The sequence below is a fragment of the Pygocentrus nattereri genome, chromosome 5 (assembly GCF_015220715.1).
Source record: "Pygocentrus nattereri isolate fPygNat1 chromosome 5, fPygNat1.pri, whole genome shotgun sequence".
Taxonomy (NCBI): domain Eukaryota; kingdom Metazoa; phylum Chordata; class Actinopteri; order Characiformes; family Serrasalmidae; genus Pygocentrus; species Pygocentrus nattereri.
In genome coordinates, this window is record NC_051215.1 from 38,352,520 (window position 1) to 38,374,745 (window position 22,226).

Consider the following 22,226-nt stretch of genomic DNA (forward strand, 5'->3'; position numbering starts at 1 on the left):
GTATTTTGTAAACATTGTAAAAAAAATCACGAAAATCACAAATGTCATAATTGGATATTGTATCTAAAAAAATCTAAACAAAAAAACCAAACAAACAAAAACAATAACATACTACTAAAAGAAAAAAGAGGATATGGGCCCTTTAAAGCGAAACAATGCCTATCGTAATTAAAAATCTCCTTTTCAAAAGAAAAGACCTCGCCACACCATTGCTTGCATACACTTTTATTGATAAAAATCTATTCGTCTAATCAAGTGGCCAGAATTTATTTGTGCATGATGAAGAGGAGACTAAGAGGCTCGCACAGGTGCGCGGAGCGCGTCATCCCCAGAATAGTTTTTGAAACAAAACACGGCAGCATTTCTGGCTTCACGCCGTTGTTCCAGAAAACCGCCGCACGCAGCGCCGCCCGCCGCTATTGCCAAGCAAATCTCACATCGTCCCGTCCGCGATGCTCAGTTACCTGTTAGCTAGCTAACTAAGCTGTCCTCAGAGTTCTCAGCAGCTCTGAACCACTTAGGTTGCTTGTGCATGTTCGTCTGTGTAACTCATATCAGGAAAACGAGCAGGACTGTCTGCGAGGACAATCTTCATTCGCGCAGAGAGAGAGACGGAGGAGGAAATGGCAACGGCCACAGTGGTAGAAGCCGACCCTACGTCCAACGACGGTGCTAGCGCTTTTTCAGGTGTTCATAGTCCAGGCTGGACTGACTCTCAGCTTCGAAAGTACCCCTTCCAAACAAGACAGATCCCTCGTCTGTCTCATACGGACCCCCGCGCAGAGATCCTTATCGACAACGAGGTAATGTTGTCTGGGTAGTGCTTAGGTAGCCAGTTAGCTTCTCATCGCTAGCCAGCTGAATCATGCATACAGTTAACCCCTGCTAACTAGCGGTTCATATCACTTTATTTTGGTGGTCTGTTGGGTTTTAAAAAATATTTATGTTCAACGTCGCGGGTAATTATAAGCAAGTTAGCCAGCTAGGTAACCTACCTCGCTTCAAGACATGCCTCTGACTGTCTTTTGTGTTTACATATGCTCTCATCGTGTAACGCTAACGACTTACGGACGTCCAGTTAGTATTGCGTTTTGAATGGAGAACAGACGGTCTAATATAATGTTAACAGTTACTGTCAGCAGTCTAGATAGTTAGGTTAGCAGTTTCTCTGGCTGCGAACTCGAAAGTACAGTTTAGGTTAACGTTAAGTGGTAACCTTGCAATCTAGCAAACCTGTTTGGTTCTGCATGTATGCAGTAGCTATGTAGGTGGTTGTAGATGTATGCCCTGGGGAAAAGGAACAGGTGGAGTCGCAGTCTCAGTTGCAGACAAATGTAATTTGGAGTTTGAATGCGCAGTAAATACAATAAAGTGTTTGGACCCTTTTCCTCAGCCATTAGCTGTTAGCTAACTAGCTAGAAGTTAACTCCCACAATGATAATAACACACGCCGTCAGGTCCACGCCTCCGGTGCTGCTGCCGCCGCTAGTGCCCCATGCAGTTTACTTCCAACAGCTTGCCTCAATTCGTGCTTCTGTTAACCTTTTCAGTTAAGATTCCTGTTTGAGCTTAAACTTTTAGATACGCCCCCCGACCCTCTATATGCCTTGAATTATCAATGTATCAAAAACTGTTCTGTTTCGAAAAAGAGAGAACGTATTTTTTTTTCCCAAACGAAAACCAGCACCAAACCAAAGCACGCGAATATTATCTGTCCATACGTTTTTTTCTTTTTCTCTTTAATCTGCCGCCTGTCGCTTCCGTCTCCTTGCTTTATCGCTTACTACGGGCAGGAGCGGTTGCAGCGCAGGCAAGCTGCCCGCCTACGTGCGAGACAGCGTACGTTCCTTCGGTCACGTAGCACTTCTCACTTTCTCAGAGGCAGCAGCGTCGGTTTTATGCCAGAAAAAAAGCGGTGTTATTCATGTGCGTTGTCGATGTACTGCATGCGAGCAGCTCTCGGCAGTAATTGCTCAGGCATATGGAACGTTTTGGATGAGTATTATACTTAAAGAAAGGGTAAAGTTGTGACGGTATAAAAACGTATAAACAAGATGTTGAGTGGGTTTCAAACCCATTTAGACCACACTGTCCGTGGTAGTCTTCTTAAAATGAAGAAAAAAAAAATTAGTTCGTAATCATGCCATAATAAGGTCTTATTTTTGCCTATCCTTAAAGTGCAGAACTCATAAATCACATTTTAAAATATTTACATTGATAAACCACTCTAAGCAATTGCATAGACTATAGTTTCACCAAGTCATGTCTGGATGTGACCGTGAAGCATGAATGCTGAAAAGAGGTGTACAGACACTAAAATACTTTTTACTTTGTTAGAATAGACTACTGTTGGCTATTGGCTGTACTGTTGGACAGATGTTTCCCTATGAACAATAGGGGGATGAACCTTAACCTGATTTATCCCATATTTAAAATGTTTTCTCTACAAGTCTGACTATGATGACAAAAATGAATAGATGCCAGTGATGAAATGTATGTATACATTTATTACTTGTATACATTTAGTTAATGCACTTAAAGATTGAATAAATGCATTAGAAATGTTTTCATTTTGCTGACAAAGTTGTGGAAGTACAGGCTAATGCCCTCAGTCGTTAATGTATGATTTCCGATGGTATTAGGCCTAGGTTTAGGTTATCCGCTGTTTGTGTTTCTGGGGAAATGTATTTTAAGCTGGTAGTTTTGTAAAGCTTAGTATTGTTTGCAGCCTAGGTATTGATTTTGCAGTCTTTTTTTGTGTTTTGAAAATTGTACATTACATAGTTTTCCTGCTTATTTTCACAGGAGCCTGTCGTGTTAACAGATACCAACTTGGTGTACCCTGCACTCAAGTGGGACACAAATTACTTGCAAGAGAATATTGGGAATGGGGACTTCTCAGTGTACATTTCTGAAAACCACAAATTCTTGTATTATGATGAGAAGAAAATGTCAAACTTCGAGAACTTTGTGCCAAAGTCACGCCGAATAGAAATGAAGTTTTCAGAGTTTGTAGAAAAGATGCATCAAACAGAAGAGCAGGGTGGAAAAGAGAGGTAAGTCTTACATTGTTCAGAACAGTGCATGGTTTATATGTATTCTTGTATTTTAAGATCAAGTGAGCAGTTTGAGTTCACACTGTTGACCTACAGTGAAATGTTGTAACAGTAAGTATGCAAAGTTGTGGAAAGTACACACTACAAGAAATCCAATCCAGGAAATAAAACTGCGGTGGGACATGACTAAGCAGTTACTTCGCCGGCTGATGAGAAGAGAACTGACCTCTTCATGCAGTGATTTAGTTGCTGTTCCCCTGCTGCATTTTAACATCTTGTTTTAATGTTTACAACCTATATTGCTATGAAAAAAGAAATAGTAACAATGTAAAGAATATTAAAAGGGAAGGTTAATCAAATTTCCATTTAAAGCCACATGTTTCTGGAGTTTAGTAAATATTACAGTGATTCATGCTACTTGTAGCAACTGTTAACCACTTAAACTCCTTCCAAAATGCACTTTGTCATATTCTTCATAACTTTCATATTTCATAAGCTACATTCAGAAGGTGGGTGTCATATGAGAGCTGTAACTTTCTTCTTTCCAGTCAAATAGATGGGTAATGTAATGAACCCTTATAATAGAAGAAGCTAAGCTTACTTAACTTTTTTTTTGTCTACTGAAAGTCGACCCATTTTTCCACAAATCTGGGTTATAAACTATAAACAGATGGCATCTCTTCAGTGATATTTTCTGTGAAAATAATTTTTATATAAAAAAAAGTCTTAATATTTTTGTCTTTCAGCATCATAAAACACATTTTCTGTAAATTTGAGGGGAGACTTTACCAAAAAAAAAAAAAAAATATATATATATATAAAATAATAACTTGCATTTTTTTTTCATGCAGTTACTGAATAATTTGCCTTACAATTTGGTCATCAAAATTCAGATGGACAAACCAAAGTATACCCTGGAGAATAAGAGGTTAAGTCTCAGATGGCTGCTGTGGTAGAGGCGAACCTCAGACTGTTCCTTCTATATGTCTCTCTAAATTTCACTTCCTGAATAATCACCCAGAGTAACGTTAACTCAGACTGCAACTGACTACACAGTGGGAGAAGAGGGATTATTGATAGATATCTAACTCAGCGCTTCAGTAAATGGCTACCATTAAGGTGTTTTCCACTATTTCTACATTGTTATTTATGCTTATTTGTAGCTAATACATGAGGAAAAAAATAAACTGATATATCACAAACTACTAGTGACTCCTCTTCAGTAGCTGTTACGGATTTTTTTTTTTATTACTGCGTGTCTCGGATCTGAGCTAATCTAACACTGCCGTTGTGCTGCAGTTCAGTTAAGGACCATGTACCTGTACACACATACGCGTCACTCAGTAGCACGCATGTGTCAGAAACTGGTTCAGATCTTGTATTCTCCTTTGACAATACCAATACTGTATTTAAGTGCAGTTGTCGGCGCTGATACAGTATCCATATTGGTGTCACATTACCGATAATAGATTTTACGCACCGTTAGAATGCATTCAGCCGATCAGATTTGATGTTCGATTTGAACAGATTTCGAATTTTCAGCATTCCTGATTACAGGATTGAAACACAGTACTTCTCCATTTAAAAAAAAATTAAAATGGAGAAGTACTGTGTTCAAGGATAATCAAGTAATGTGCTAAATTAAATGCCTCTTGGAATGGTGATGTTGGAATATGTATTGCATATTGTCTTTTTACTTTTCATTTTCACCAATCTTATTAGCCTGATACAGTGAAACTGTAGTTTTTCTTTTTTTTGTTTTTAGCTAGCTTATACCATGATGCTGTCTTGCCCCTATTTGTCCTGTATCATTCTCACTTTCTGTGGGCTAGTGCTGATAAAATGGTGGGTCATGATTCAAGCCATTGGGATGCTTGTCATGTAATTTTTAAGCAGTAAAACACTCGAGGTTGTGTGTTATTGTGAAATAACATCATGGCTGATTTGGTCACCTATAGACCATCAGAGCCGTGATGTTATAGCGATAGCACATGACCTCGAGTGTTCTTTGCTTTTATGCAACAGTTACATAAATAAAGTAAGAAATAAATAAATTGGGCCGTGAACGTTCCATTTAATATGTTTTAATGTTAGCGATTCCTTCCGGCAAATGATAGGTCCTTAACAAGCAGCTTGTTCCTATGTCAGAGTATCAAGCTCCGCTCACTCATTGTACAGCCAGCAGTTCATTCTCCAGCTCCTTACACAGATCAGCTGACAGTTTGGGAATTTAGTGCGGTCTCGTCTTTAAATTCTGACCAAATCGGCTGTCGGTTAAATGTGATCTTCAAAGTATCTATTTCTTTTTGTGCGCAAAGTAAGAAGGAAAAACGCTCAGATAGCTTGAGTGTCTCTTACCAAAGTTGTTGCTTAGCAGCGGCATCTCAGTGGAGTGATGCAGTGTTTGTGAAAACCTGTGATGTTGTGGCGACAGCATGGGGACAAGGGTTTTGAGTACCACTGTTTTAACATTTAAATATTTAAATATGTCATAGTTGGTTTGATGATATGGACTGGAAAATGATTCTTTACACTTCTACTCAAGCAGCAAGTACTATGTACCACTGCCCTGCCCAGTTGAGTGTGTTTACCTTCCTGCAACACACATCGTTGTACTAGTCAAGTAAATATGAAGCCGTTCAGGTATAGAAGAAATTGCTTTGCATAAGGAAAAATAAAAGCTGTGCAAGAGCATTACTTTTATTGTATATAATGTGACTTTAGTATAGTATTAGTATAGTTAGTATAGACTGTATTAAGAGAGTAAGAAACACTATCCCACAAAACTGGGTTTTCAGTAGGCTAGACTAGTGTTTGACTTCACATACCACAAATGTAGTCAGGCAGCTTGACAAGTTTGTTGGCTGAACTGTGTTCTTTTAGTTTGCACAACTAGTACAAAGCAAATGCATATAACAAGTAATAGAAGCTTATAATCATTGATTAATATGATGCAGTTTCCATTGCCTGCTAGTTACATTAGATTTGTAACTCCAGTGCAAAACAAAAGAAGGAAACCTTTGACACCAAACATGTCTTGACTTATTGACTACAGTTGGGGCAAAGGGGAATTCAAATTTGGTTACAGTTTTTTTCATTGACATCAATTTAATTGTTTTTAAGAGTATACTTGCAACAAACCCTGAATGACACAGTTGGGCGAAAAATTGTTGTGGATTTCCTGGGATTCAACTGGAACTGGATCAACAAGCAGCAAACCAAAAGAAACTGGGGACAGCTAACGTCTAATCTGCTGCTCATAGGCATGGAAGGTACAACATTACAGCACTAAAAGGCTGACAATAGTCATGTCAGTAGAACACAATTTCATTTTTTATCTTTGAGAAGGCAGAAATGATTCTTATTTGTGTCAGGTTTGTTTTTTAATGTATTTTTTTCCCCTCATTCTTTTGCTTGGAAAAGGAAATGTGACACCAGCACATTATGATGAGCAGCAAAACTTCTTCGCACAAATCAAAGGTCACAAAAGGTGCATCCTCTTTCCTCCAGACCAGTTTGAGTGTCTCTACCCCTTCCCTGTTCATCATCCATGTGACAGGCAGAGCCAGGTATTACTGGGATTTCAGACTTAATTTAAAATTTGTAATCCGACATATGTAAAGCTGTTTTAGTTGTAGCAGAGTTGGAACACTTTTTGGTAGATGCAGCTGGATGTTCTTGTAGTAATTATTCACAATAGTTACATTTGATTGCTTCATGTCACTCAAACAGTAATACAGTATTAAATGTATCCGTGTCCTTCTGAGCTCACTCTATAACTAATATATTATCCAGTCACAACTAGCATTTCTACACTTACACAGTTCTTCCTTTAGTGTTTTAGAAAACAAAGTACTAAAGAATAATTTGATTTCTGCAATTGTCCCTTAGAGCAGTGGTTCTCAGACTATCTAGATCTCAGTCCTCAGTGACCCCCAGACTATCTAGATTTTTTCTTCAGCCCAACTTGCAACACAGAGTAATTGAACAAAAGTGTGGACTGTCTTGGGGGTGTCCCTGAGAGGGACTTTGATACCCACTGCCTTAGTGGCACATTTACAGCACTGTTTCAAATTGTGTGCTTGTTTTCATTGTAGGTTGATTTTGAAAACCCTGATTATGAAAAGTTTCCAGAATTTAAAAATGTCCTGGGATATGAGGCTGTTGTTGGACCAGGTGATGTACTGTACATCCCAATGTACTGGTAAGCAATAACTTGTAAATTAATTATTGATTTATTGCTCAGCCCGTACATTATTTGGACAGTGACAGTTTTGTTGTTTTGGTTCTGTACTCCAGCCTGTTGAATTTGGCAAAAAAGACTAATGTTAAAACAGAACATTGGTTTTTGCCCGAGGGCACTTAGATTTATTTGAGGTGAACATAATAGGAATATATAGGAACAACATACAGAATTCAAATCTTTATTTGCAGCGTAAAGCAAATGAAAAAAAATCTATATATCAGTCAGTCAATATAAAAATAAATAAGTACTTAAACAGTAAATATTGTCACTGTCCAATGAGTTATGCAAGTTAACAATTTGTTGATGAAATTGACATTAGTGGATGAGCTTGAATTCATCTTTGAGGATTCTTAATGTTTTGGTGAAATATGTTTCTTTTTTAAAAATATAGGTGGCATCACATTGAGTCCTTGTTAAATGGAGGAGTAACAATTACTGTCAACTTCTGGTATAAGGTAATCCCCACTCCAATGAAGGGTGATCTAACAGCTGGGTTCTAGATGCTTTCTTTTGCCAAGTCAGTAGAAGGGGTGATATTTATTATGACATAAGAAGTCAAAGGTACACTGTGTGTCAAAGTTTGTAGACTCTTGCTTATTCAACATTTCTTTTGAAATCAAGGGTATTCATAGGGAGTTTTTTCACAGTAATATTCTCTACTTTCTTACCAAGGCTTTACACTAGATGTTGGAACATTGCCATGAAGATTTCATTGCATTCAAACTCAATAGCAATAATAAGGTCAGGTACTGATGATAGATGATTTAGTTCTGGGTCACAAACGGTGCTCCAGCTTATCCCAAAGGTATTCATTAGTCCATCCAAAGAATGCACATCCACTGCTCCACAATACTGAGGGGAGGTTCTTTACTTCTCTAACCGATGCAAGGCTAGATTGGGTATGGTTCCCTTAGGCTCATGTGCAGCTGCTCCACATTGTCTCATTCTATTGCCAATGCTTTTCAGTGGAGATTGTACAGTCTGTGTGTACAGTTGAATGTCTCTGTCAGCATTGAGTACACCTTAAAGTGACTGAATTCACTAGTAGAAGGTATATGTGGATACAAATAGTGTATTTTGGATTTAACCATGAACATTTAGGGCAGGGGTGCTCAATCCTGGTCCTGGAGATGTACCACTGTGCTGAGTTCAGATCTAAAATGCCTGTTTCTAACAGTGAAGTGCCTTGAAGGCCTTAATTAACTGGTTTATGTTTATTAGATTAGAGTTGGAACTAAAATCTGCAGAGTGGTGAATCTCCAGGACCAAAATTGGGCACCTTGATTTAGAGGCTAAAATCCTAGCCAATTAAACACATTTGCACTTGTGTTCAAGATGGAAACTGAAGTGTCACCCAATGCAGAAACAAACCCTATCAAAAAAACACATTGCATGCATGTCTCCCAAATGACCCTGCAGAAATTACTGAAGTGACCTGCACCTAGCTCTTGACTTGGCTTCTGGATAGCTTCAAATGTAGTGTTGTTGGCTTAGACATCAAATAACCTCAAACATGATTTTGTTTTTGTGTGAATGCAAAGAACTATGTGATTCTAGTTCACAAAAAAATCTCCTAGGTGCCTGTTTTAAAATCATAAATCATGTCAGTTCAGCCATGCAGAATCTTTTACATCTTTTTAAAATCTATTATCACCAGTGAAGACCAACTATCATCTTGCCTTTTCAGGGAGCTCCCACTCCAAAGAGGATAGAATACCCACTGAAAGCACATCAGAAGGTGGCCATTATGAGGAACATTGAAAAGATGTTGGGAGAGGCCTTGGGGGACCCACATGAGGTACTAAAAAGTAGAGCAGTTAATCATAATGCTGTTCTATTTTAAACTCTTCAGCAAGATTAGTGCATTTGAGAAATTCCCTCTGTATTTTGACCCTGGCAGTAACCTAGTTACAGATTTATTTGTAGCTAACCTGGTTTAAAGCAAAATGAAAGTGAACATAAAATATATGTATCTTGACAACTATTCATGAGATTATGGATTTTTTTTAGATTATTTTGCCATGAGAAATAGTTTCTTGGTACAGATATTGGAAGCATGTGCCAAAACGTTACTAGTTATTCTTGTGTTTTTATAAAGCAGCCTTGCTTCACGATGTAATGGGCAAGCCCACATTCTAGTTGTAGAAGTTTACTGGCTTACAATTAGCAACTGTTGCTTGAATCCACAGCTGTAATGTAACATGTCACAGTCGTGACCTTTCTGCTGTCATAACTGAGAAACAACCAGAAGCGAAGGATTCTTTGCATTTCCTTGTAATTTTCGTATATTTTACTTGAAAATCAGTATGTTTTAAAAAAAAAAAAAAAAAAAAGAAAAGAAAATCAGGGCAACACATTTTAAACAATTAAATAGCAGTATGTCTTCCCTCCACAGGTTGGCCCATTACTGAACATGATGATCAAGGGACGATACGAGCAAGGTCCCAGTTAATTGGCAGGAGACAGATTTGTATGATGTCGGAGGGAGATGCTGTATAATAGAGTGTAGGGATGTGAATGTATGCTTGTCTGTACATTCAGACTGTTGATTTGACAGTGTCTGGCAGTGTTTTGACTGCCTCTATTTAAGTGTGCTTTGATTGTCTCAAGCCATTGTCTTGTTACTCCAACATCTATTCAAGGAAGGTACCACTAGAGAGAACTTGTTCCGTCTTTTGAGTCCTCATAAGCATAGTGTGATGCATTCTGCTGCATGATATGATGCAATGAAAAAGACAAAAAAAAACAACAAACATTCAAAGCACAGCTGCACCTATCTTGGTGCCTCTCTTTGTTGGTTCCATCTTCGGATGAGCAAGGTGCCATAGCAAAGTACTGAATTCCTACAGTTTGGAGTCCTCATTTATAAGCAAGGCACATCACAAAAGATTGTAGTTATAAGACCACTTGTAGTGAGCCTTGTCTAGAAGCACTTTTACAATTGCTGAATTTTACAGTGTACTGTAATTTGTGCAAAATACAAGACTTTTGAAATTAGTGCAGACTCCCCACTTTCCTAGATATAGCTGTTCTATAGCCTAAAATGAATTTGTCAGTAGTTTTGTAGTTAACAGGAGCAGTCCGCAGGAAGTATCGTTTTAAAACACTGAAGGAATGTTTGGCCCTGTCATAGCTGGAATGAAGTTTGGTAATTGCTGAGTATTTCTACATTTGTTTTTTAAATCTTTTGTGTACATTCAGGCATATATTTTATTTACTTTTTTGTTTGACTTGTTTATTTGTTTGAATGTAACCTTATTTTACATGTGGTACAATTTCAGGACTGTAACTGCAAGTGAGGGCAAATATGTAATTTAATATACATTATTTACAAGGCATTAATATCAACTCTTTTGCCATCTGATTTCAATAAACGATATTTCATAGGTAAAAATTAATCTGTCCTATGCAGGAGTGAAATATACCCATCACACCTTTGATGATCTTGGATCTGAAAATGAATATTATACTTGTGATTTGAAGTTGCTATAGTATTTTTTAAAGAATGCTATAATCTTAATTCTACAAACAAAAAGTCTCCAGTTTGCTTGTTACCACATTTTGATCTTTCTAATAGAGATTTAATTAACCAACTTATTTATCCATTAACCTGTCCATATACTGTTGTTATCCTGTGATCTAAGTAATATTGCATTTGCATGTAAGAATTTGTTTACATTGGCTGTGGTACTTTGTTTGTTTTCATCTGAAAAGAAAAGAAATAGCATTGATAAATATTTCACAGAATCAGCTTGTTTATTCAGCCTGCACTCATAGTTTTGATCATATTTTGGGTGCCATGCATTGAAACATGTTACAAAGTAGTGACAGTCTTTATAATATAGCTTCTTGTATATGTGCCAAATTCATTTTCCTAATGTGGAGTTATCTGAAAGTGCTTGAATACAATTGTTGGATTTAGTTGAACAATTAATGTTTAAGTATTATCTTAAAGTTTTGATAACAGCATTTTATAGCTTGTTTATAATGGCAATTGGAAGAATGAGATTGTTAGTATAGCACTTAAATTAACTGGGGATTCTAAGCGCAAGAGCACTTAGTAAATATTAAATCTTCCCAAAAAATATTGTACAGAGCACTTGGGACTGCTTGTAATTTCTTACTGAAGGATGAATATAAATGTGACCGTTATTTCAGGCAGTAACTAAAATCTGTAATTTCTATCTGTAAAAACAGTTTGGAAGATTTAAGTCTACTACTTTTAAAAAAAAAAAAGTGAGAAGTAGTAAGTGTGGCTTGGTGACTGACATGAAGAGAAGACGTACTTGAGTGAAAACTTACATTTATAAAATTGATAATTCCCAAGCCAGAACATTTCTTTGAAAACTCTGGTATATACAATTCATTTGCTGTCATCTGTTGGGGAGCAAATGCTTATTCATACATGCAGACTTGCTGGTAAATAAGTGCCTGGGCAATGTTGACTCCAAACTGTATTCAAGAATAGAAATCATATCTTATTGCTTTTCTCAGAAATCCATACTCTGTATTTCTCATTCATCAATACTAAAAGGGGAACGGTTGTATTGTCCATTTTAGGTAGGGTGTATGACCATGATGTAGGCTATTGACCATTTCTTTATAAGTCCTTGAGAGGAATACCTTCAGGAGAAACATCTAAGGAGGAAGTCAAGCAAATACTGGTGTTCTAGCACAAGTTATAATGTACAAAATCTTTAGCATGATCCTGCCCCTCTCCTTTTTAAAGTAATACAAAACGTTATTTTTATTGACTTCCTGTGTCCTTGAATAATTTGCTCTGCTGTATTACTATGATTTCTGAGATGAATAGCTACTGAAAACAATGTTCCAAACTTTTGTGCATGTACTTCATGAATAAAAGACTCTTTTTAAACACATTGTCTGTTTTACTGGGTTTCTCTTGTAGTGTTGGTGACTGTACAATTCTTTTGTTTGATATTTGGAAACTGTCAGGTATTTTTTAATTTTTAAACATTTAAAACACCAGCTATTCTACATTTACATTACAGAAGAAAGCAAACGATTTGCAGTGGTAATAACTTTGAACCATTCAGTTTGCTTGCTGTGCTTTTACAAGATGTTACTGAGGAACTATGATGAACTATGCATATATATGAATCCACATATACATTTAAATTGACAGTCCCAATCACGCTTACCAAGTGTGGGGGGATCTTGATGTGCTAATTACTAGACAACACGCACATGGCCAAAAATAAACATAAAAAAGCACAATCTTTTAAACTTTACTCCAAATAAGTATACAGCAAAAATAATTCAGACATTGGTGTCCCTACCTATGGACGCTATGTACAGGTTTCAATGTACAGTTCAGCAGACTGTATTAGCTGCCTTCACTTCTCCGAAACACTGCACAAATTTAGTATAACAAGCACAAATGATACCTCAACAAAGTTACAAATGTAAAACACTGAGATAATGCAACTATGAATAGTGAACATGGGTTACATGAACATTTCCATCATCAAAACCCATGCAGACCTGTAATCACCAAAGTACACAATACTTCTAATGAATAACTAATTGAAATTAAATAACATAACCAGGTATGGTGCATTATAAGATATAACCAGTGTAAATAAAGATGAGACGCACTCCAGAGCCAAATACTTGACTGACGTAGGCCATCATTTCTGTTTTCCCTGGATGTGGAGATATAGTACAGCTTGACACCTTTATAAAAATGCTTTATAATTTTGTACTTTTAAATATCTGGTTTATCTGGTTACCACCACTAGCACAATGCTAATTTACACAATCGCAGCATGTTTGTCATGTTACGGTAGCACCAATCTACTTGTCAATATTCACATTTAAGGCCAATTCTAGCTTATGCCCAGACATTTGTGGTTTGTAACAGACTTAGAACTAACATTTTTTTACTTTGTATACTGCAGTATAACATGCCTCCGTATGCAAATGTCTGAACTCTTAAGCATGCCTCTGGATATGTACGAGTCTGTTACCCACATGCTGACCTCGTGATCCTTCTCTAATGAAGTAAGACTGTAGTCCAGTTACAGAGAATATAAAGTGTAAACCAGATAAATAGAGACTGTTAAGTGTCCGACTATCAAAGTATTCATCTGGCTGAGTATCCTAGTCACGGATTTCAATAACAATGGGCTTTTTCAAGCAATGAAATATGGTGGTACTGGAAGATTGTTTTAAACAGTGTCCACTGAAGTTTGAGCAGAACAAAAAGACTACAAGGATAGTGTGTTACAGTAAAAACAGTCAAATGTAGACACTGATCAAATTTACAAATAATATTTAGGCATGTAGATGATTTTACATCATTTGTTAATTTAACAGTGTCATTCCATCGGGTAGATTAAATTTGACACTGGAGTTCATCTTTAAGACGAAATGTGAATTCATGCTGCAGTGCGTTCTAACTCAAGCCCAGCTTGAGAGAACTTGGCTACATGGTAATGATGATGTTTGGAAATCTTTTGGTAATCTATACATCTGCTTAAAAAAATAAAAAGTGACTATTTTATATTGGGCATCAACCTCCAATCACATAGTAGCAGGTAATATTCTTAGAAATGAGTAATTGTTGAAATGGTTGTTTCTGTAACAGACCCAAGTACAACAGAACAGCCACAGAGCCCCATCTTTTACTGACTCTTTGAAATACCTATATTGGCATCAACCTTCAACTTAAAAGTTTGTAAAGTTTCTCTTTAAAAAGCCGGTTAAAAAATTTAACAGAACATTTAAGTCAGCACAGCCGTAATAGGATGTAGTCTGAATCACTATTCAAAAAGGAAACAGTACACAGAAGTTTAAAAAAATGTAAATAATAATAAAAAAAATAACAACCACAATTTGACAGCAACTCACACACAATTTTAGGTCTGAAGAAATAAACTGTAAAACGGATATGCAACTGTACAGATACTGGATGATCATCAATGAAAGCGGTATTTGCGTGCTGGCTTGAGGCTAACATAAGTCTTTTTCATATCCTCTGATTCATCTTTCTTGACTAGATGATAGCGCTCTCCCTTGGTAGTCACCACCTGGCTGCCATGATAACGCACCAGCTTCTTTGGGGCCTACAAGACATTGAAGTAAGATCTGATTGTAGGTTTACACCATACTGTGTTTATTTCATATGTAGTGCCTTCATCTCAAAATTTTAAACTTATGGAATTAAACTTTATCAGCAAAACAAGTACTCACATCTTTTGGTATGACCGGTCTGTGAATTTTCTTATCTTCCTCACTATCTACCAGCATATATCTGAAAGAAAATATGTTAATGTACACAATGGCTCCAACCTGCATTTTCAGAATGATTTAAATTTAAAAACTCTCTGACATATCAACCAGATTTTTCACTAGCATAGATTGCAAGTACTCAGTCTCTTGGGTTTGGTAATGTAAAAGCAGCATATCTTCACTGTCCACATAAATATATGAAATAAAACCAAAGAAAATAACACATGCACACAACCAAGTATCTCCAAAATAGAAGGGTTTTTTTTGTCACTGACTTGTGGGTGTACAAACAGCAAACACCACATGAAATACTCACACTCACTCTGGCCACTTTATCATCAGGTACACTAGCCACACAGGTGCACTTTGTAGGTTTACAGCTACTGACTGCAGTACAATTTATCAACCCTACCCCCCACCACTTTCCCAGTCCAGCGATGGAAAGAGACCACCATAGAATCACCACTGATCAAATATTATTTTAAACACTATGTACACATCTACCTTTTTGGTGTACAGATGGAGACAATTTGTGCATGGGAAAAGATGAGCAAGGTACCCATGACCCCTTCATGAGTGGCCAATTAATTACCACATTTCCACTGCTGGCAGGATGCTTTAGGTTGTCAGCTATTCAAAACTCAGCAGCGACACTGTAGTGTGTCAAAACCCTAGCATACTTGTACCAGCATAACATGCACTACCATGCCACTACTATGTCAGTGAATCTGTTGTGCCCAAATAATATCTCATCAGTGGTTGTCATATGGTGGTCCCCTCCCATTGATGGAGAACACTGGCTGGTAAAACTAAAAGTGTACCACTGTGGTAGGTGTAATAGAAAAAAAATGGCCGTTGAACACACCACAGTTTTTTAATTATTAATCTGTAACACACATGTTGTTGTAACACACTTGATGTCACTATATAATGGGGGATTGAGGGGTTCTAGGTATTTTTAGCATGCATATGTGAGGCATTAATACTGAATAGTTTAAGAAGATTAAAAAGTAATACATTCAGTAGTTCAGAGAAGACTCACTTTTCCAAAATGCTCGCTTTAAGTTTATCATCCGCCTGGGCAGAGACGTTCTTTCCTTGGTTTGCCTAAAGAAAAAAGCTTGCATCTCATGAAGTTGTTTTCCAGACAAAGAATAAGCTGAGGCTTGTTACTTTCCCGAAATATATATATATATATATATATATATATATATATATATATATATATATATATGAATGAGAGAGAGAAAAAAATACATGCACCTACTATGTCACATACTATGGCACTCTAGCCAAATTTTTTTGCAGGCACCATAATTCATGCGCATTGCCACTCATTTTTTTTATTACTCTGATTGGTTTAGAGTCTAAGATGCTCCATAAACAAATTAAATAATCACCATGGTTAGAATACTCACGTTGGGAGGAGGAGTGTGATTGAGCTGTACATCTCCCTCAATGATGAGTCGAACAGCTTCCTCCATGTCTCCTTTAGCAATAGACAATGCACTTCTGGCTTCTGTCACACTGCACTTAGGAAACATCTCCAGAAGGTGCTGTTCCTGTTTATCCCACTCAGAAATGCTTGTCTAAACACACGCACAGTTGTTCATTGCGGTTTCATCGGCTTGCTAGCATTACCATTTGTAACTATAGCAATCATTTTACATACATACAGAAGTATATGGACATCTGAGTTTGGCTATTTTAACTACAACCACAGCTGACTGCTGTCTAAGATCAAGCATACAGCCATGAAATCCACCCAGAAAACATTGCCAGTTGAATGAGTCACACTCAGGAGCTCAGTCTTCTCCAATGCGATCCTGTCATATGATGCCACCACTTCAATAAGTCGGTTCATCAAATGTCTGGCTTGTTATTGTGGAATGGTAATGCCTATTATTGTGCAAGAATTGTAATTTACTCACATATTATTTAAATTGTTGAAATATTCATATCATTAGAGTCTCAAAACCACCTGTTGAAGCAATGTTGCCACAAGAAAGGCTCATTGGGATCTTTATGTATTAGGTTTCCATGGTCGAGCAAGATCAACATGGGTAACGTCAGCTGAACACTGTGTGCAGAATTATTAGGCAAATGAGTATTTTGATCACATCATCATTTTTATACATGCTGTCCTACTCCAAGCTGTATAGGCTTGAAAGCCAACTACCAATTAAGTAAATCAGGTGATTTGCATCTCTGTAATGAGAAGGGCTGTGGTCTAATGACAACACCCTATATAAGGTGTGCTTAATTATTAGGCAACTTCCTTTCCTTTGGCAAAATGGGTCAGAAGAGAGATTTGATGGACTCAAAAGTCAAAAATTGTGAGATGTCTTGCAGAGGGATGCAGCAGTCTTGAAATTGCCAAACTTTTGAAGCATGATCACCGAACAATCAAGCGTTTCATGGCAAATAGCCAACAGGGTCGCAAGAAGCGTGTTGAAAAAAAAAAAAAAGGCGCAAAATAACTGCCCATGAATTGAGGAAAATCAAGCGTGAAGCTGCCAAGATGCCATTTGCCACCAGTTTTGCCATATTTCAGAGCTGCAACGTTACTGAAGTATCAAAGCGCACCTTGTGCTTGATACTCAGGGACATGGCCAAGGTAAGGAAGGCTGAAAAACGGCCACCTTTGAACAAGAAACATAAGTCAAGACCTGGCCAAGAAATATCTTAAGACTCATTTTTCTAAGGTTTTATGGACTGATGAAATGAGAGTGACTCTTGATGGGCCACATGAATGGGCCCGAGGCTGGATCAGTAAAGGGCAGAGAGCTCCACTCCGACTCAGACACCAGTAAGGTGGAGGTGGAGTACTGGTGTGGGCTGGTATCATCAAAGATGAACTTGTGGGACCTTTTCAGGTTGAGGATGGAGTGAAGCTCCACTCTCAGACCTACTGCCAGTTTCTAGAAGACACCTTCTTCAAGCAGTGGTACAGGAAGAAGTTGGTATCGTTCAAGAAAAACATGATTTTCATGCAGGACAATGCTCCATCACCTGCATCCAAATACTCCACAGCGTGACTGGCCAGTAAAGGTATAAAAGAAGAAAAAAATAATGACATGGGCCCCTTGTTCACCTGATCTGAACCCCACAGAGAACCTGTGGTCCCTCATAAAATGAGAGATCTACAGGGAGGGAAAAAAGTGCACCTCTCTGAACAGTGTCTGGGAGGCTGTGGTGGCTGCTGCATGCAATGTTGATCGTAAACAGATCAAGCACCTGACAGAATCTATGGATGGAAGGCTTTTGAGTGTCATCGTAAAGAAAGGTGGCTATATTGGTCACTGATTTGTTTTTGGATGTCAGAAATATTTATTTCTAAATTTTGTGTTATATTGGTTTAGCTGGTGAAAATAAACAAGTGAGATGGGTATATATTTGGTTTTTATTAAGTTGCCTAATAATTCTGCACAGTAATAGTTACCTGCACAAACAGATATCCTCCTAAGATAGCCAAATCTAAAAAAACCCCACTCCAACTTCCAATAATATTAAGCTTTGATATTTATAAGTCTTTTGGGTTGATTGAGAACATAGTTGTTGTTCAATAATAAACAGAATCCTCTCAAATACAACTTGCCTAATAATTCTGCACACACTGTATAGGGCATCTAGCGCTCAGACTCTGAAGCAGTGGAAACATGTTCTTTGGAGTAATGAATCTCATTTCACTATCTGGCAGGCTCACTGATAAATGTAGCTTTGGTGGATGCCAGGAGAACACTACTTGCTCAATTAGTGCCAACCGTAGAGTTTGGTAGAGGAGGCATGATGGTGCGCCCAAGCACAAACAAAGTCCATTAAGAAACAGCTTGCTGAATGGAGGGCAGATTAACTTTATGGGCTTGTACAGAGCCTTGACCTACACACTATCCACTACCTTTGAAATGAACTGGAACAATGACTGCTTGCCAGACCTTATCGCCCAACATCAGTGTCTGACCTCACTAATGCTCTTGGGGCTAAAAGGAAAATAATTTCTACAGACAGATTCCAAAATATAGCTTTCCCAGAAGAATGGAGGCTTCTAAAAGATAAAAGGAGGGGGGCACCAACTCCAAAACTCTGCAGAATGAGATGTTTGGGTGCTACACAGTGTAGCTAGTATTAATCAATATTTCAGCCATCTTGCTAGAGATGTGTTTATATGCAAGTTTTGCAGCTAGGCGAAGTTAATCCACACATAATCTGCCTTCATGTGCATTTGTCATTTGTACTTCTGAGTAAGTTTCACATCACTACAATGCTATGTGTCTGTAGTTTGTTTACACTTTCTGTAAAATCAGATAACAAAATGAAAATCTTTGAAAATTTTAGATTTACAACAAATTGGCTGCTGTTCCAATTTTCCTCACATTGTGTCTTAGTTTATGCGTTATCATTGTGTTCATGATAAACTCATGTACAAATGTGGTTCAACTTTATAGAAAATGTACATTTTTTTTTTTTTCGAGGAAGGGGCATCTAGCCGCACCTTCTCCTACTTAATGATCAACTGTTGTAAGGACATCCTATTGTTAACAGTGAGTCAAATCAGTGTTATGGACGACTTAAATATACAGTCTTTTATCACAGTATGTTTGCTTAGATTATATTTATTAACGCCCTACATTCAGGGTGTTGGGCGTTCAGAGAAGCAGATTCATTACCTTTGCTGTGGCTCCCTCTACTTGTGATAAGTGGTTGTGCGTCTTCTGTACTGAGGCTCCGTGGGCTGAGACTGTCAAGGAACCATTCATCTCTCCAGTTTTCATCTCAAACGATCCTTAAAACGCCATGATTCACAGATATTACAAACTCACATGTGCCATCTCTTTACACAGTGTATGTAATTTATTTTTCTAAATTGCTCTAGGCTTTTCTAAAGATATCTCCAAAAATACACATCACTGGTGCTTGGATAAATTACCTGTATTCCGTGCCGAGGCTAACTTCGAGGCCAAATTAAACATCATTTCACAGACTTGAACGCTGAGGAGAAATTTTCATGTGATTTGAGAAAAAGGGAAAGTGGAACATCCACTATTAACGTGTAGATTATTTACTACCGTTTAGTACTGAAGGAAAAGCTGACTTCCGAATTCTATTCATAACAAAATCATTTTACCTGTCAATATCAGAAAATCCCGGAATATAAGCTTCCAGCATTTCAACAAACACCTCGACATCAAAGTTTTCCTCAACGCTTGTTTGAGAGCCCAGATCTTCCAGCACCCCAGTGATGTACGAAAGCAGCACGTCGTCTAGAGTGCTACGAATGAAAGGGTGAGAAATGGGAAATGTTACCGTTGGCTTGGTTGATGTTTCTCTAGCAGAAAAGATTTGAGAAGACAAGTAACTTCGCGTTACCTCAGATCTGCATGCGGTATGTGTGACTGGACGAAGTCGTACAATGCATCATGAATGATTTTCTGAAGCTCCATTCTACCTGCAGCGGATCATGCACAGAACAACAGAAGCGTTGCACGAAACTCCAGTCAAAAACAGCGTGAACACCATAAAGTATTAAAGTAGTAAACGGCGGTCAGCAGCAGGCGTGATAGAACGTATTTACAAGCAGCTAGCGACATAGCTAACGTTAGCAACTTAAGAGTTAACCGCAGGGTTAACTTTCAGCTACCGACTTTACCTAGACGAGAAGGGTGAAAAGGGTGAGTGTTAGGAACTTGCTTACTCACGAGTTGTCCATACTCTGTAAAGACCAGTTTTTAGATGAACGTAGTCAGTTAACTTCGAAATACGCTAGCACAGCTAGCATTAGGTAACTTTAGTTAACCTTTATTTGTTAGCCACAAATCCTGTAATATCGCTTATATAACAGCTAACTAACTACAGCGTTCATATACAGCGGATGTGGACGCAGATTACAAGCTCAGTCGCTGCAGTTTTGTAGAATAAAGTTGTGGAAACGTGCTAACAACAGTTAAAAATCTACGTTTCCCTTACATTTTGGACATGGGATAACCTTACCGTTACATTCAGCTTTTGTTTTGAGCTGTACGAAACTGTCTAGCTGCCAGAGTTAACGTTAACCTTAGCTAGGATGCTAGCCGATATGAGGAGGTCACAACGCATTATGATGTTTGCAAACTAACTAGGTTAAACACGTTTTCAGTCCCAGTCGCCATGTACACAACTATCTTGCTTCTCGATATTTTGAAGGTAGGCTAAAAGGCAAGCTAGCTAGCGAACTCTCGGTAGAATGAACTAGCAAGTGCTAGCTTGTATTAGCAAGTCAGCTGTAGCTTCATGGGCTGGCTCACATTACCTTAGCAACAACACAGAAACAGCTTACCGTTTAGCGAATTTATCCAAATGTGTCTGGATCAAACTGACGAGAAAATAAACATACGATAGGTGCAGATAAAGCTGTTTGGGTTACACACCCATTTAATACGAGCTCAAATGGCTAGGTTAGAGTAGTTAACCCTACGCGCCGGCCTGTGTTCAAAATCTCTTACATCATTTCCTTCTGAATGTAAACACGTACTCGTGCTGCAGGCGTGTGTCCTCACACAAGATCCTCTTAAATGACTTAAGTCACTTGAGAACTGTTATTTAGGCCTGCAGTATTTTTTTCCCCCGAAAGTAGTTTTCTGGGAGTAGTAACTTCAGATCTACTGGTAGCAGATTGTTTTGTGTGATGTTTTATGGTGTTAAATGAAAAAAAGAAAATTACTGTAAAATCGTTTTGGACAAAGGGGTAAAACAGTGCCACCGTATGTTTTAACGACGACAAATGATGTGTACCTGCTTCACACTGATATGCCACTACAGACGTGCTTTGCAGAGACACAAATAGGAAGTGCACACTGTTTGAAAAGCTGTTATACATACAGATGTTATTCGTTCAGTTTCCCAGATGCTGAAACCAGACCATAGTGACTTGAGAACCAGTTGTTTCATACTGTGGTCCAGGGGTGTTGAAATCTGGTCCTGGAGGGCCAGATTCCAGCACAGTTTGGTGATTTTCCTGCCCGAAGACACCCAATTCAACTCATCACTTAAATGCTGGGATTAGCAGTTATGATTCAAAGGCGAAGTCACCAAACCATGCTGTGTTTATCCAACACAGACTGTCTGCAAATATTCTCATTCAAATATTCATCATGGTCTGAGTTGGGCCTACTAGCTAATTAGTCTCAGTATCACTTACAAGCTGGGCAAAATATCGGTGCCACTGCTGATTGCAAGATTGAATGCAAGACTTGGGTTTCGTTGTTTTGACATGTGAAACTAGTATCATGTGTGTTGTATCTTATTGCTCCAGTTGGTGCTATTCAGTAAGATGATAAGCAATTTCAACTAGTTGGTCTGCAGTGATACATTTGTGACATGATTAATAATTATTGCACACAGGTTTCTTTTGAGTGATTCATTTGATAAATTAATTAATTTGACACTTGTACCCATGACTCACGTCAAGTCAAAGTATTTATATAGCGCCTTTTACAGCAGGAGTTGTCGCAAAGCAGCTTTACAGAAAAATCCAGGTCCAAGCACCCATGAGCAAGTGAATGGCGACAGTGGCAAGGAAAGACTCTAAGAGCAAGAGAAAGAAACCTTGAGAGGAGCCAAGACTCAGAAGGGGAACCCATCCTCATCTGGTCGACACAGGATTTGACATTTGTCGGCTGTTTTTGAGGAATCTT

General features: G+C 38.0%; 2 protein-coding genes and 1 long non-coding RNA gene across 4 annotated transcripts in view; 2 read left to right on the forward strand and 1 right to left on the reverse strand.

Moving 5' to 3' along the window:
* The first annotated feature begins 382 nt into the window (after positions 1-382).
* Positions 383-11,576, forward strand: hif1an (hypoxia inducible factor 1 subunit alpha inhibitor). Its single transcript, XM_017723429.2, has 8 exons — positions 383-803; positions 2,806-3,056; positions 6,180-6,328; positions 6,480-6,625; positions 7,154-7,260; positions 7,694-7,757; positions 8,990-9,100; positions 9,698-11,576. Exons 1-8 carry the CDS (start codon positions 624-626, stop codon positions 9,752-9,754), a joined length of 1,065 nt encoding a protein of 354 aa, XP_017578918.1. The 5' UTR covers positions 383-623; the 3' UTR covers positions 9,755-11,576.
* Positions 11,577-12,521: 945 nt separating this feature from the next.
* cuedc2 (CUE domain containing 2) lies at positions 12,522-21,048 on the reverse strand. Of its 2 annotated transcripts, none has more exons than XM_017723441.2 (9): positions 20,870-21,048; positions 19,924-20,002; positions 19,682-19,825; positions 19,484-19,545; positions 19,224-19,339; positions 15,975-16,145; positions 15,599-15,663; positions 14,518-14,578; positions 12,522-14,390 (listed from the first exon to the last, which is right to left on the reverse strand). In XM_017723441.2, exons 2-9 carry the CDS (start codon positions 19,995-19,997, stop codon positions 14,244-14,246), a joined length of 840 nt encoding a protein of 279 aa, XP_017578930.1. In that variant the 5' UTR covers positions 19,998-20,002; positions 20,870-21,048; the 3' UTR covers positions 12,522-14,243. The 2 variants fall into 2 exon arrangements, with proteins under 2 accessions (XP_017578930.1, XP_017578939.1); XM_017723450.2 differs by lacking the exon at positions 20,870-21,048 and adding an exon at positions 20,545-20,752.
* The window catches only part of LOC108442265, a 117,845-nt gene continuing 115,738 nt past the window's right edge, over positions 20,120-22,226 (forward strand). Inside the window, exon 1 of the long non-coding RNA XR_001859021.2 lies at positions 20,120-20,225. This is a non-coding gene — a long non-coding RNA (uncharacterized LOC108442265). The remainder of the gene's footprint in view (positions 20,226-22,226) is intronic.

Bases quoted from the DNA above. Each gene is read 5' to 3' on its own strand.
- hif1an (XM_017723429.2), top strand. From the start codon at position 624: ATGGCAACGGCCACAGTGGTAGAAGCCGACCCTACGTCCAACGACGGT. The intron at 3,057-6,179 runs GTAAGTCTTACA...ATTGTTTTTAAG, and splicing joins GAGCAGGGTGGAAAAGAGAG to AGTATACTTGCAACAAACCC. The intron at 7,261-7,693 runs GTAAGCAATAAC...TTAAAAATATAG, and splicing joins CTGTACATCCCAATGTACTG to GTGGCATCACATTGAGTCCT.
- cuedc2 (XM_017723441.2), bottom strand. From the start codon at position 19,997: ATGGAGCTTCAGAAAATCATTCATGATGCATTGTACGACTTCGTCCAG. The intron at 19,826-19,923 runs GTAACGCGAAGT...TTTCATTCGTAG, and splicing joins ATACCGCATGCAGATCTGAG to CACTCTAGACGACGTGCTGC. The intron at 14,391-14,517 runs GTGAGTACTTGT...AATGTCTTGTAG, and splicing joins GACCGGTCATACCAAAAGAT to GCCCCAAAGAAGCTGGTGCG.